This window comes from Saccoglossus kowalevskii, chromosome 13 (assembly GCF_978046115.1).
Source record: "Saccoglossus kowalevskii chromosome 13, keSacKowa6.1, whole genome shotgun sequence".
Classification (NCBI taxonomy): Eukaryota; Metazoa; Hemichordata; class Enteropneusta; family Harrimaniidae; genus Saccoglossus; species Saccoglossus kowalevskii.
The window spans coordinates 31,481,584-31,495,803 of record NC_140653.1 but is presented as its reverse complement, the minus strand read 5'-3'; the positions used below and the strand labels follow the sequence as shown (position 1 = coordinate 31,495,803).

The 14,220-nt window shown below is 35.2% G+C and overlaps 1 protein-coding gene across 1 annotated transcript in view; it reads left to right on the top strand.

Annotated features, from left to right (window-relative positions):
• Positions 1-3,163: 3,163 nt before the first annotated feature.
• The window catches only part of LOC100366895 (furin-1-like), a 42,056-nt gene continuing 30,999 nt past the window's right edge, over positions 3,164-14,220 (top strand). Inside the window, exon 1 of the mRNA XM_085507218.1 lies at positions 3,164-3,621. Within this exon, the coding sequence (XP_085363344.1) occupies positions 3,448-3,621 (174 nt within the window). The 5' untranslated portion in view covers positions 3,164-3,447. The remainder of the gene's footprint in view (positions 3,622-14,220) is intronic.

Here is a 14,220-nt window from a genome sequence, read left to right as displayed (position 1 = left end):
ATTTTAGAAATGCTGTATGCGTTGTCTAGGGTACTGGCGAAAAATAGTTCGAAGTCAACATTCTTGTAATTCACATACATCAGAAACATTACCCACTCGGCGGATTTCAAATATTACTGTATATTGTCTAGGGCTTCATTTTGTTGCCATAGAGGGCACTTTTCTCGGTTAAGCCTCACTTTGCAGTGTCAACAGTGTCATGTTGAATTACAGCCAGAATAAACCAATCTCCCTTGGAACATTCCAATATCCCTAGTAACGTTGCCAGCAGTGTTTGTTATGATTTCAGTGTTTGCAATCCAAATAGGTTGACGCTCCTCGGCACAACCATTTTCACAAGGGGTGTCTGTTGTAAAATAAACCACAATGTACATGAAAACCATACACTAATATTTTATTGCATTCAGCCAATGGGCGCAATAAATTTATTATTATTATATAATATACATTTTGTTTTAAATTTGTCATTTTACCCAAGTAACACGTATGTCATATTGAAAAGGAAAATCCAAAGTAGGATCACACAGGTTGGCTGAATATTATATGAGACGTTGTTTGAATTCTTCGGAAAATATAAATCATGTGACCTGTATATCAACATAATACGTTCTCGTCAAAATAGCCTTATGCAATACACAAAGCCTTACAAAATAAAAAACAACTTCTTTAGAGTTGCACAAATTGTCTATGAAAATCGCAAATCGTTCAAGATTGTAACGATGGTCTGCTGTCATTCTATTCTTAGTCATCGCAGGCGCCATTTGGTTTATGTTTATTGCTATGTGCTAACTTGGACAACTCTCATGCTGAATGGACGCAGGTTTTACAGGCATGTCCAATCAGATGTTTGTGTTTTATCAAGGTATAATATTTGACCACTCGGTAGAATCACTCACAAGTTCACGATTGGGGGAGTTTACATGGAGATCGAAAAACGATTCACAGTGTGGCTACAGTGCCTTCAACTATGAACGATTCAACGTAGTATATCGGAAGACGAGAATAACATGCGATTTGCCTTTTTCCTCGTTCTATAACACAATCCCCCACTTACATTCAATATTAAATCACATTTAATGGATGTCAGTTCAAATGGTAAACATTCTCCCTAATGATTATCATGGTTTTTGTAATAAATTCATAATTGATGTTGTAGAACAATATTACGTGCCTTCTTTCATAAGACAAAATATGTGTGAGAGTTAATTAGCGACGGTATGATCTTTAACATAAGCACTCACATTATTTCTCTGAGAATTTAAAGCAAACTTTGAAAGTTATAATTGACGTAATCCCACTGGCATTTCAATCTGTATGCGATGGGCACTTGTCTTCAGTTTGGTCTTTGTAGAGCGATATGGGGGTTTTTCATCCTTTGAAAGTGTTTCTCTAGCAAAAAAAAATGTTTTTAATTCCCTGTACGTACCTAGTTTATTTTTATGATTTTTGTCTTTGTTATCATTGAGCATAATTAATCAAATTTAAGTTTGACTATACGTTTACCCGCTTTGTTGAATATTATTTTAATTTAGTAATACTTAGTTAATTAGTATAAATAATGTTATAAGATTTTCGTTGCTTAAGCACAGTTGTGAAAAGCTTTCTCAATGTATGAAGGAGTGTTATCTGTCTGTAATTGACGGGGTCAGTTTCGGAATAGTGACCACTATAAATATAAGGTAAAATGTGTTTGTAATGAAACAATGAGGGAGTTCCTTGATCGTTTCATTTTGTTATTTTATCCATATATGGTGCGTTTCTATTGTTTAACTTGCTGATTATTTATGAGCTGTAAAATGCATTTGTCCATAATAATAATAATAATAATTTTAGAGATGTTAATTTGACATTACTGTATCTCATTGTCCAAAATTATGTCATTTTGTAATGATCGTATTTTTAAAATTCTGAAGCTTGACTCTCAATATCTTCACTATTTTATAATTCTTTAATTAGATCCCATCAGTTCTTTGGGACAGATTTACCCATGATTACCTGGTTTGTTTATATAGTATGATTGTTAAATTCCCTTTAATTTCCCCCAATAATTTTTCTTTAGATTTTAACATCTAGATTTCATTTCTGCGTCATATGGATTAATACAGAGTTCAGTTGACAGTCTTTGTATCTTCTTTTTCATAAAAAAGATATATTCGTTGAACCATTTTGTTTTTTTCTTAGTGATGTTTTATTATGCATTTTTCTATTTTTCTTACGACATATATGTTTAAGCTCTTACCAGCTTCTCTAAGATAGACATTTGATAATAGCATGCTTGTATTTTCGATTGAATGTTGTTTGTGAGAGAAATTAGAATTGTTAAAATTGTCAATTAACTTATTAATACTTTCATAATTAAAATGGTAATTTGAGTCACATTGGGATTTTCAATTACATATTGTGCTTGGCTAATGTAATTCAGCGTGCCATCCGTTACGTCACATCGCACTAACGAACTAACAAAAAAACAAAAACGTCGAAGCCTCAGATTCAGTTGAGCTAATACGCAAATATTACTTTGTTAATAATTTGGTATTTAGTTATTGATATGAGATGCCGAATCCAAAAACAATACAATGTTGAGTGATTCCGATGATTTTTCAGTGAAAGTTCATGAAAATTGGCAAAGAGTGTATCATTCAAACTTACACCAGGGCCTTGGCGCACATAGTTGTGATCTGTAATAATTACCATCACAATATTTTCACGAAATGATGTGTCTCGTTTTTAAAAGACCAATAGCGATCAATAGTTTTAAAATGATTAAAATCTTACTTTTTATTTTTTTAAAACGTAAATTCCCGATTTATCCGAGTAAATACACTTCTCAGTGAAGAAATTTTGCTTGTGTTCAATCAATTGTTGAATCTCAAGGTTTTTATTTGATTTAATGATTACAAATATTTTATGGCATCGAAATAAAAGAAAAAAAAGTAAAGTTGTTATTGTTATATGTATTCATACTAGTGAATGAATGCAATTCAGTGACGAATTTCGTGCACATTATTGTCGACTGCGGAGTGCGGAATACTTGTGGAAGATTAGACCTCAGAGCCACTGTATCTGGGCCATGTATAAAGGGACTCCATTCACTCGACTCAACCAGTAGCAATACCGCCCTCTATGGATAGATGTTTTAAGTATCGCCTACTAATCTCGCGATTAACGAGACTCGTTTCTTCCGTGTTCTATTCGACTATGACGACCAGCAGGATATCGTCACGTTGGTTCCACCGCGTACTGTATTTATTATACCATATGTAGTTCTTTCGATCGTGGTTTAAGTCATGCTAAGGGTTCTTCTTTATGTATGTGATATTGTATACCCGACATTCACGTGAAAGTCGATTACAGCGAGTGACTTCTCAATAATTCTCAGGCTTGTGGACAACTTTGTTCGTATCCAGTTACGTAGTCGGCTGCAACGTTCACTTCCAGGAGAACAGAATGAAGGCGTCGTCGCTTGTACTTCACTTTCGATTGCTTTTGGTGATTTTGACATTCGCCTCAGAAATTGTGATGTCGGCCATATTTACAGACAAGTGGGCTGTTCACATAGTCGGTGGTGATACTGAAGCGGACCGATTGGCATCGAAGTATGGTTTTATTAATTTGGGCGAGGTAAGTGCAAGTATTGTACCCTGTGAAATGAACACATGGGCTGTTCATGCAACTACATGGGTGATTGAAGTGTTATACAGTAAGAAATTCATGTATATAATATTGACCCTGATTAACAACATTACTGGTTTTGGAATACAACCTTTTGTGCGTGCTATATGAATTGGTGATAGTATTAGGGTGGGCATACTAGATATAGACATGCCAGTAATAAAATGTTATAAATAAATTTCAACAGAGTAGCCTGTACATGTGAATGTGCATGTAACTCAGGGTAGGGGTGGGATACTGGCAGGTTTTAGTCACGTTAAATAATTTACAAAATAACTATAAATAATCCAGACTATTAATGTGCATGTCTTTCATGTTTATGTGCATTCATTCAAGTTATTTTCAAAATATTGTCTTGTTAACAAAAATTCTTTATTGTTGCAAACACCCTATGTAACCTACTCTTTTACACGGGAACAATAAAGTTCATTCATTCATTTCACTTTTCTATAGTATTTAGACACACATTTTATTTTCTGGGTATACAATGGTTTCAGGTTTCTAAACACAATAAAAGAATTGCAAATTTATAAATCCGAAAAATTGACTTGTATGTTGCAGCGGGTGAATAAACCTCCTGAAAGTGACTAGATAATCTGTATGTTGCAGCGGGTGAATAAACCTCCTGAAAGTGACTAGATAATCTGTATGTTGCAGCGGGTGAATAAACCTCCTGAAAGTGACTAGATAATCTGTATGTTGCAGCGGGTGAATAAACCTCCTGAAAGTGACTAGATAATCTGTATGTTGCAGCGGGTGAATAAACCTCCTGAAAGTGACTAGATAATCTGTATGTTGCAGCGGGTGAATAAACCTTCTGAAAGTGACTAGATAATCTGTATGTTGCAGCGGGTGAATAAACCTTCTGAAAGTGACTAGATAATCTGTATGTTGCAGCGGGTGAATAAACCTCCTGAAAGTGACTAGATAATCTGTATGTTGCAGCGGGTGAATAAACCTCCTGAAAGTGACTAGATAATCTGTATGTGCAGCGAAAGTCAATCAATCGACATAGGCATATCGATCATAATGAATCTGATTGGCTTTGCAGTACAGCTTTTCTGAAACCACATAACTGGCATTACACTTTACTTTATTGAGAGCGCATAAAATTTTCGTAAAGGAATTTAAATTGTTACATACCTAAAAAACAAACAAATACAGTGCAATTATTATAACCCCCCCCCCCCCACACACACACACACAAACAAACACCATCAAATATATCTACAAATTGTGGTGTTGCTGTTTTGGTATAAATTATGTTTTTGATAAATTTTTCATTAATTTATAATAGGCTTTGGTCGTCATGCCTCATCTTGATATGGGACTCATAGTAACATACAACACCTGTAAAATACATTATTTGTTTACATGAGCTGCGCGATGACCACCAGCTTTAAAAATATGAAATTTGTCATTCATAAAGAGGGTCTTGAAATTGGTAAAATATATCAAAGGACATGTTAAAATCCACAAAAAAACTAAAATTTAGTAAACTCTCCAATATCTTAAGTCGTAACTGTAAGTATGAATTTGACCATTCTGTCCATGCATTTTTCAATGAAAAGATGATTTGCAGATGTTTAGAATTGTACAGCAAATTAAAGTACCGATTGTTTCAAGGTTTGTAACATTGCAGACTGTAACTAAGTACTTTAAAAACGTCTGTTATATTTGATTCTTCTTCATTGGTGTCCAATAAATAATCTGATTACATATAAAATGTTGTTGTTACAGCAAGTCTCAGAAGTATTGAGGCAGCCAATTTGCAAACTCGCTAGCGAATTGGCTAACTGCTTGGGTTTTGACTAAACAGTTGGCTTTTGAATCTCGCTGGTGCTGACTTGTGGTCGCGTCCACTTTAGGCGAGTCTAAGTTGCACTAGGGGACATAGAATGCTTTTACGTAGCCTAGTAGGTACATGTCTAGATTCCCTGAATGATTTACTTTGTTATGAGGCATGATAATGTAAAAGTAGTTTCCATGGTAAGCCTGAGAATAGCCACAGTCAGTTGGCATAAAGCGATAATATGATTAATGCTGATATTTACTACTATATGGGGGTTGCTATTTTGAACACTGCTTGAAACTAAATAAAGAGACACGTTGATAAACAGTTTCCTACAAATTAGGAAGAAAATGACAAACTTTCACATCTAAATGATCCGTTTGAGTAACATTAGCCAACCGCTAAAAAATCAACCTCATTACACATAGAACACTTTCCCTGGTATATTTGAAAGTGAAATCGTCATTCAACTGTGGCTGATTAGCTCCTAATGTATGATGACCGTCCCCTGCTGTTATATAGATTCGCCCAGAGTGGGCGTCATCACAAGTCGACGCCAACGAGATTCGAAAGCCAACTGTTTAGTCAAAACCCAAGCAGTTAGTGAATTCGCTAGCTAGTTTGCAAATTGGCTGCCCCAATACTTCTGAGACTTGCTGTAATATATAAGGCCCTTCACTGCCAGTTCCCCAAGTATATTACTGAAATGTTGCATTCACATGTGTACTTGTGGTCTCAATCTTGTGGTTAATGACATGTCAAGACCAGGCATTTTCTGTATGTGGACCACATATGTGGAATGCCCTGCCGAACCAAATAAAAAGATGTAAATTTTGTCTGTCTGCGAAGACTTATGTTTATGAAATTACGATTAAATTTGGACACTAATTACATTAGAAACATCATGATGATCATGAAGTTCTGTTGCAACAACTATCAGTAAATGTGTTGTGAGGCACCTCACTGTCTTTTCCTGTGACCTGTTAGAGTCTGGTCCTAATCATGGCCCTTAAAAAAAAATTATTTGAAAGTACAAATATGCAGCCAAACAAGGCCGGACGTGAGTACCAATGTGGACAACCACTTGGGGATGATCTTTGGTCACTTATTGTTGAATGTCATTTTATGGTCAAGATATACCTGGTGTACCTTTGAACTGTCACTGTACATGGAAAGCGATTGCAATTTCACAGATACAGTATTTCCAACCTTCCCACATGGCTATGCCTCCCCTGACAAGTGATATCACTCCCAATGAATAGATGCAGCCTAGGAAGTTGCGAGTAGCTACTCGCAAATGCGTCTAAAATATATGTCTATGCGAGTACAAACTTGTAAGTATCCGCATTTAGCTTGTAGATTTCAGAAACTGTCGTATTTTGCGAGTGAAAATTGAAGCCCTACACGCAGCTGAAACGTGGCTTGCACAAGTCAGACTAGACAAGATACCGTGCACGATCTTTAGGCTTTGAATAATTTACGATGTACTGGGAAAGTCATAATAAAGGAATAGTAACATTGTAAATATGTTATTGGCAGTTGTTTTGTTCTAGTCAAAATACAGTCTTTGCAGTTAGTGTGTCTGTATGTGTGTGTGTGTGTGTATGTGTGTATGTGTGTCCGACTGTTCCACTGCTATCTCAAGAACCATACATCGTTTTTTGATGAAACTTGGTGCATAGATGCTCTGGGCCAATGCACAGATTTGATTAGGTTTTGGTAAAAATCCATGCTCGTTAATTACCTAATTTGCATGATAATTAGCTAATTTTTAGCTGTTCTATGACTGTTCCACTGATATCTAAAGAACCAGTAATTGGATTTTGATGAAACTTGGTACATAGATGCTCTGAACATATGCGCAGATTTGATTAGTTTTTGGTAAAAATCCGTGCATATTAATTACCTAATTTGCATGATAATTAGCTATTTTTTAGTGGTTCCATGACTGTTCCACTGATATCTAAACAACCACTCATTGGATTTTGATGAAACTTGGTACATAGATGCTCTGAACTAATGCTAGGTTTTGATTAGTTTTTGGTAATAATCCGTGGATACTAATTACCTAATTTGCATAATGATTAGTCAATTTTCGGGTTTTCCACTGATATCTCAAGTACTAATCATCACATTTCAATGAAACTTGGTACATAGATGTCATATGACACTGCACAGACCTGATAGTTTTTATGGTAATATCAGTACATATAATTACCTAATTTGCATAATTAATTAATTTTCAGCTTTTGATATAAGTAGTGAGCATTACATTTCAATGAAACTTGGTACTTACATACTCAAGGACTATGCAGAGATTGATTGTTTCGAATAAATATTTGTGCATATTAATCACCTAATTTGCATAATTAGTTAATTTTCAGCTTTTCCACGGGTATCTCAAGTACTAATCATCGCATTTCAATGAAACTTGGTACATATATTCTTTAGGACTATGCAGAGACCTGATTAGTTTCAGGGTAAATAATTGTGCATATTAATTACCTAATTTGCATAATTAATTTTCAGCTTTTCTACTGATATCTAAAGTACTAATCATCACATTTCAATGAATCTAGAATTATGCAGAGACCCAATTAGTTTTTGGTAAATATTTGTGCATATTAATCACCTAATTTGCATAATTAACCAATTTCCAACTTTCACACTGATATCTCAGGTACTAATCATCACATATCAATGAATGTTTATACATGGATGCTGTAGAACAATAGACAGACCTGGATAATTGTGGGTTAAAATCTGTACATATTAATTACCCTATTTGCATAATTAACCAATTTTAAGCTTTCACACTGATATTTAAAGTACTAATTTCCATTTTAATGAAACTTAGTACAAAGATGCTTTAGGACAATGTACAAACCTAATTAGTTTGGGGCAAAACTCTGTTCATATTATTTCCCTAATTAGCATAATAATTCATAATTTTTTGGTTCTAATCACATTTCAATTAAACTTGGTACATAGAGTTTTTGTTACATTGCGCAGACCTCATTAGTTTTACAATCAAATCTGTTCATGTTAATTTTCTGATTTGCATAATTAGTTTTCAGCTAAGTAATTTCAAATTACATTTAATGTGTCTCCAATACTCTCAGCACATGGGAGTTCTTTCTAAGCTTTCTTTGATTTTAAATGAATGCCGGTTTTACACTGTCGGCAGCTTTTTGATTGTCAAGTAAATAATTTTCATTGGCTAACGTGACGGCGTTTTTCAGTGTCAATTAAGTCGTGTTGGAAACATCAATAATCAAAGTCACACTGTCGCATTTTCGGCTCGAACAAGACATGGCGAATAAGCAGATTACTAATTTCATTCGGTCGGTTGGGCATAACAAAATCCCAACAACAAACTCCGGGACATCAGATTCTACATCCTCGCATTCAGCCACAAAACGGAAGATGTGGGTGATCTAATACTTATCAGCCTGGAAGGAAGGCCCAAGCATGGCCGAATTTGATCCTTCAGGTTCTGTTCCCAGATGGATGCAGGAATCGGTGTGGGCAAGACTACCAAATGTGAAACTGGAGTGGCCTGATAACATCGTACATGCAGTGTTCGACCAGGATACAAATCAAGACTGTTTGTAACAGAACAGTATCTCTCATTACAGTATGTCATTATTGTAGTTGTATTCGCAAAGATTAGCATAACATATTTTATTTGTTTTACGCATGAAACAATTTTGCTCCTAATTTTTTAGTGCTTAGGAGCATTTTGCTCCTTGCCAAAAAGTTAACTTCCTAGGCTGAGATGGTGGAAGCTGGTTGTCAATCTGTATATTTTATTTTGTTGTAGATGCTGTAGGGGAAGTAAATGGCTAGCTTTTGTCTGTAGTATTTATTAGCCCCTGTTAGGCACAGCTTGAGGCTAAATATATTTCTAACACTGCGCCTTATGTAAAAGTACACTTTTAATATAGATGGTAGTAGTTTTTGTATCACTTGTAGTAGAAGTAATAACAACTTTTAAAAGTTCAAAGCAGTCACCTGCGCATACGACAGATGGCTATAGCGTGTCATTGTTTACAAACAAGTGTCTACCCACGAGCCTTTGCGTTTTTAGCGTGTGTTATCATCGCTCGAAACTCAATTCCTGTGCATGTGCATGTGCAGGTGATGACCCTCCCACTTTAACTGAATCTTGCCTTGAGATTACACAAGTGAAGGGGTATCTCTAATAAATTAGTACAGTGACTTAAACTTGATAACTTAGGGCCTGTCAGGAGCTGTGTAATGTACACAGTACAGTCTGAGCACAACATAACATTTAGTTTGATTTAAGGTGGCTTAAAACTAGATTAGCTTGCTTTAAAAAAATCACTCTATATTTACATTGTGCAGTAATCTGCCTAAATATGTCTTGTATTAGTAACATAGGTAAATACTAAAGGAATATGTTGATTTTATTGATGAAAAAGCAAAGCCAGCTATGAAGTTAAGTTACACCTGTATTGTACTTTAGATGTAGACCAAGTTTGCATGCTATTGCAAGTAATGCTTTTTCCTTGATATAAAGCAGTATTATATTTTTTATCCATGTTTTGTCACTCCATTATCAGACAGTAGAATATTGCTTTGACTCAAACATGCATATTAATTAATTATAAAAATCAAAAAAATTCTATAGTGGTTTCTGTGCTTACGAGTGAACAAGATGGTGCATGCTGGAATCAAGTCTGTGACTGAATTAAGTGTTGTGTTACTATTTTTCTGGCTGACTTGCTGGGTGTACAGTGAAATTCAAAAGCACACAAGGGAGGTAATGAGTTTGGTGTGTTTATAAGCAAAATCTCAAAAGCCTATGAGAGGATTTTGATTGAATTTAGCACATGTGTACATGTACCTTTATGTGTGCAGACATGCATATTAAGTAGCCAATCTTGATAGCCAATCTTAATAGCCAATCTTGATAGCCAATCCTGATAGCCAATCCTGATAGCCAATCATGATAGCCGTTCTTGATAGCCGTTCTTGATAGCCAATCATGATAACCAATCTTGATAGCCATTCTTAATAGCCAATCTTGATAGCCAATCTTGATAGCCAATCATGATAGCCAATCTTGATAGCCAATCTTGATAGCCATTCTTGATATCCAATCATGATACCAATCCTGATAGCCAATCTTGATAGCCAATCTTGATATCCAATCTTGATAGCCAATCTTGATAGCCAATCTTGATAGCCAATCTTGATAGCCAATCTTGATAGCCATTCTTGATAGCCATTCTTGATAGCTATTCTTGATATCCAATCTTGATAGCCAATCTTGATAGCCAATCATGATAGCCATTCTTGATAGCCGTTCTTGATAGCCATTCTTGATATCCAATCTTGATAGCCAATCATGATAGCCAATCATGATAGCCAATCTTGATAGCCATTCTTGATAGCCAATCTTGATAGCCAATCATGATAGCCAATCTTGATAGCCAATCATGATAGCAAATCATGATAGCCATTCTTGATAGCCATTTTTGATAGCCATTCTTGATATCCAATCTTGATAGCCAATCATGATAGCCATTCTTGATAGCCAATCTTGATAGCCAATCATGATAGCCAATCTTGATAGCCAATCATGATAGCAAATCATGATAGCCATTCTTGATAGCCATTTTTGATAGCCATTCTTGATATCCAATCTTGATAGCCAATCATGATAGCCATTCTTGATAGCCGTTCTTGATAGCCGTTCTTGATAGCCGTTCTTGATAGCCAATCTTGATAGCCAATCATGATAGCCAATCTTGATAGCCATTCTTGATAGCCAATCTTGATAGCCAATCTTGATAGCCAATCTTGATAGCCAATCTTGATAGCCAATCTTGATAGCCAATCTTGATAGCCATTCTTGATAGCCAATCTTGATATCCAATCTTGATATCCAATCTTGATATCCAATCTTGATAGCCACTCTTGATAGCCACTCTTGATAGCCAATCTTGATAGCCAATCTTGATAACCAATCATGATAGCCATTCTTGATAGCCAATCTTGATAGCCAATCATGATAGCCAATCTTGATAGCCAATCTTGATAGCCATTCTTGATAGCCAATCATGATAGCCAATCTTGATAGCCATTCTTGATAGCCAATCTTGATAGCCAATCTTGATAGCCAATCTTGATAGTCGTTCTTGATAGCCAATCATGATAGCCATTCTTGATAGCCAATCTTGATGGCCAATCTTGATAGCCAATCTTAATAGCCAATCTTGATAGCCAATCTTGATATCCAATCCTGATAGCCAATCCTGATAGCCAATAGCCATTCTTGATAGCCAATCTTGATAGCCATTCTTGATAGCCAATCTTGATAGCCATTCATGATAGCCAATCTTGATAGTCAATCTTGATAGCCAATCTTGATAGCCAATTTTGATAGCCAATTTTGATAGCCATTCTTAATAGCCATTTTTAATAGCCAATCTTGATGGCCAATCTTGATAGCCAATCTTGATAGCCAATCTTGATAGCCAATATTGATAGCCATTCTTGATAGCCATTCTTGATAGCCATTCTTGATAGCCATTCTTGATAGCCAATCATGATAGCCAATCTTGTTCGCCATTCTTGATAGCCAATCATGATAGCCATTCTTGATATCCAATCTTGATATCCAATCTTGATATCCAATCTTGATAGCCAATCTTGATAGCCATTCTTGATAGCCATTCTTGATAGCCAATCTTGATAGCCATTCTTGATAGCCAATCTTGATAGCCAATCTTGATATCCAATCTTGATATCCAATCTTGATATCCAATCTTGATAGCCAATCTTGATAGCCAATCTTGATGGCCATTCTTGATGGCCATTCTTGATATCCAATCTTGATGGCCAATCTTGATGGCCAATCTTGATGGCCAATCTTGATAGCCAATCATGATAGCCAATCTTGATATCCAATCTTGATATCCAATCTTGATAGCCAATCATGATAGCCAATCATGATAGCCAATCATGATAGCCAGTCTTGATAGCCAATCATGATAGCCAATCATGATAGCCAATCTTGATAGCCAATCATGATAGCCAATCATGATAGCCAATCATGATAGCCAATCATGATATCCAATCTTGATATCCAATCTTGATAGCCAATCTTGATAGCCAATCTTGATAGCCAATCTTGATAGCCATTCTTGATAGCCAATCATGATAGCCAATCATGATAGCCATTCTTGATATCCAATCTTGATATCCAATCTTGATATCCAATCTTGATATCCAATCTTGATATCCAATCTTGATATCCAATCTTGATATCCAATCTTGATAGCCAATCTTGATAGCCAATCTTGATAGCCAATCATGATAGCCAATCTTGATAGCCATTCTTGATAGCCAATCTTGATAGCCAATCTTGATAGCCAATCATGATAGCCAATCATGATAGCCAATCTTGATAGCCAATCTTGATAGCCAATCTTGATAGCCAATCTTGATAGCCAATCTTGATAACCAATCATGATAACCAATCATGATAGCCAATCATGATAACCAATCATGATAGCCAATCATGATAACCAATCATGATAGCCAATCATGATAGCCAATCTTGATAGCCAATCATGATAGCCAATCTTGATAGCCAATCTTGATAGCCAATCATGATAGCCAATCATGATAACCAATCATGATAACCAATCATGATGGCCATTCTTGATAGCCAATCATGATAGCCAATCATGATAGCCATTCTTGATATCCAATCTTGATAGCCATTCTTGATAGCCATTCTTGATATCCAATCTTGATATCCAATCTTGATATCCAATCTTGATATCCAATCTTGATATCCAATCTTGATAGCCAATCTTGATAGTCAATCATGATAGCCAATCTTGATAGCCATTCTTGATAGCCAATCTTGATAGCCAATCTTGATATCCAATCTTGATAGCCATTCTTGATAGCCAATCTTGATAGCCAATCATGATAGGTTAATCGCTCATATTTACTCATATTTACTAATCTCATGGTACAATAATAATGTATATTATGAATAAATATTAAATGGCAGTGGTCGTCTACAGATTCTACAAATTAGTTGGGTTGGGTTGGGTTGAGTTGGGGTGGCAGTGGAAGATTTCATTTGTACACCATTTTATAATAAGGTCACCAAGTTAATTAAAAAGTTGATATTAATTATAGTAAAAACAAACAAACTCAGCCCCTGGTCTGAAACCATATATTACAATGACATCTCTCACAACAACCTTAAAAATGGAGATTTTATTAAAATATACTGGTACATGTAAAGTGGTGTTGTTGTGATTTTAAAATGCCATATTGTTCAGGAGATGTCACTTCCTGTTCCAGCCAAGTATTGCGTGCATGCAAGTTTTTGTGTTTGTTGAACAGTATGAAAATTTAATAGAATAGGAATACTAACATATTGTGTGGGAAGACTAACTTCTGCTACATATTACATACATAGAAATATGAGTACACAATTACTGTAGGCAAACTCGGGTAACCATGACAATTAATAAATTATGCAAATTAAACTGTATTATTGTTGGCCTGGTATGTTATAATATAATTTTGGTGTAAATTTGATTGTTATTTTTTAATCTTAAAACCTTGATTTATTTATTGAAATCTCACTGAATGTAATGAGTATTCTTGATTGATATGTAAATATTATTTATTTTGGCATTCATTCATTCAACAAGGATATTCCAATTTTCCTCCAAAAGGAGATATATAATTTCAAATGG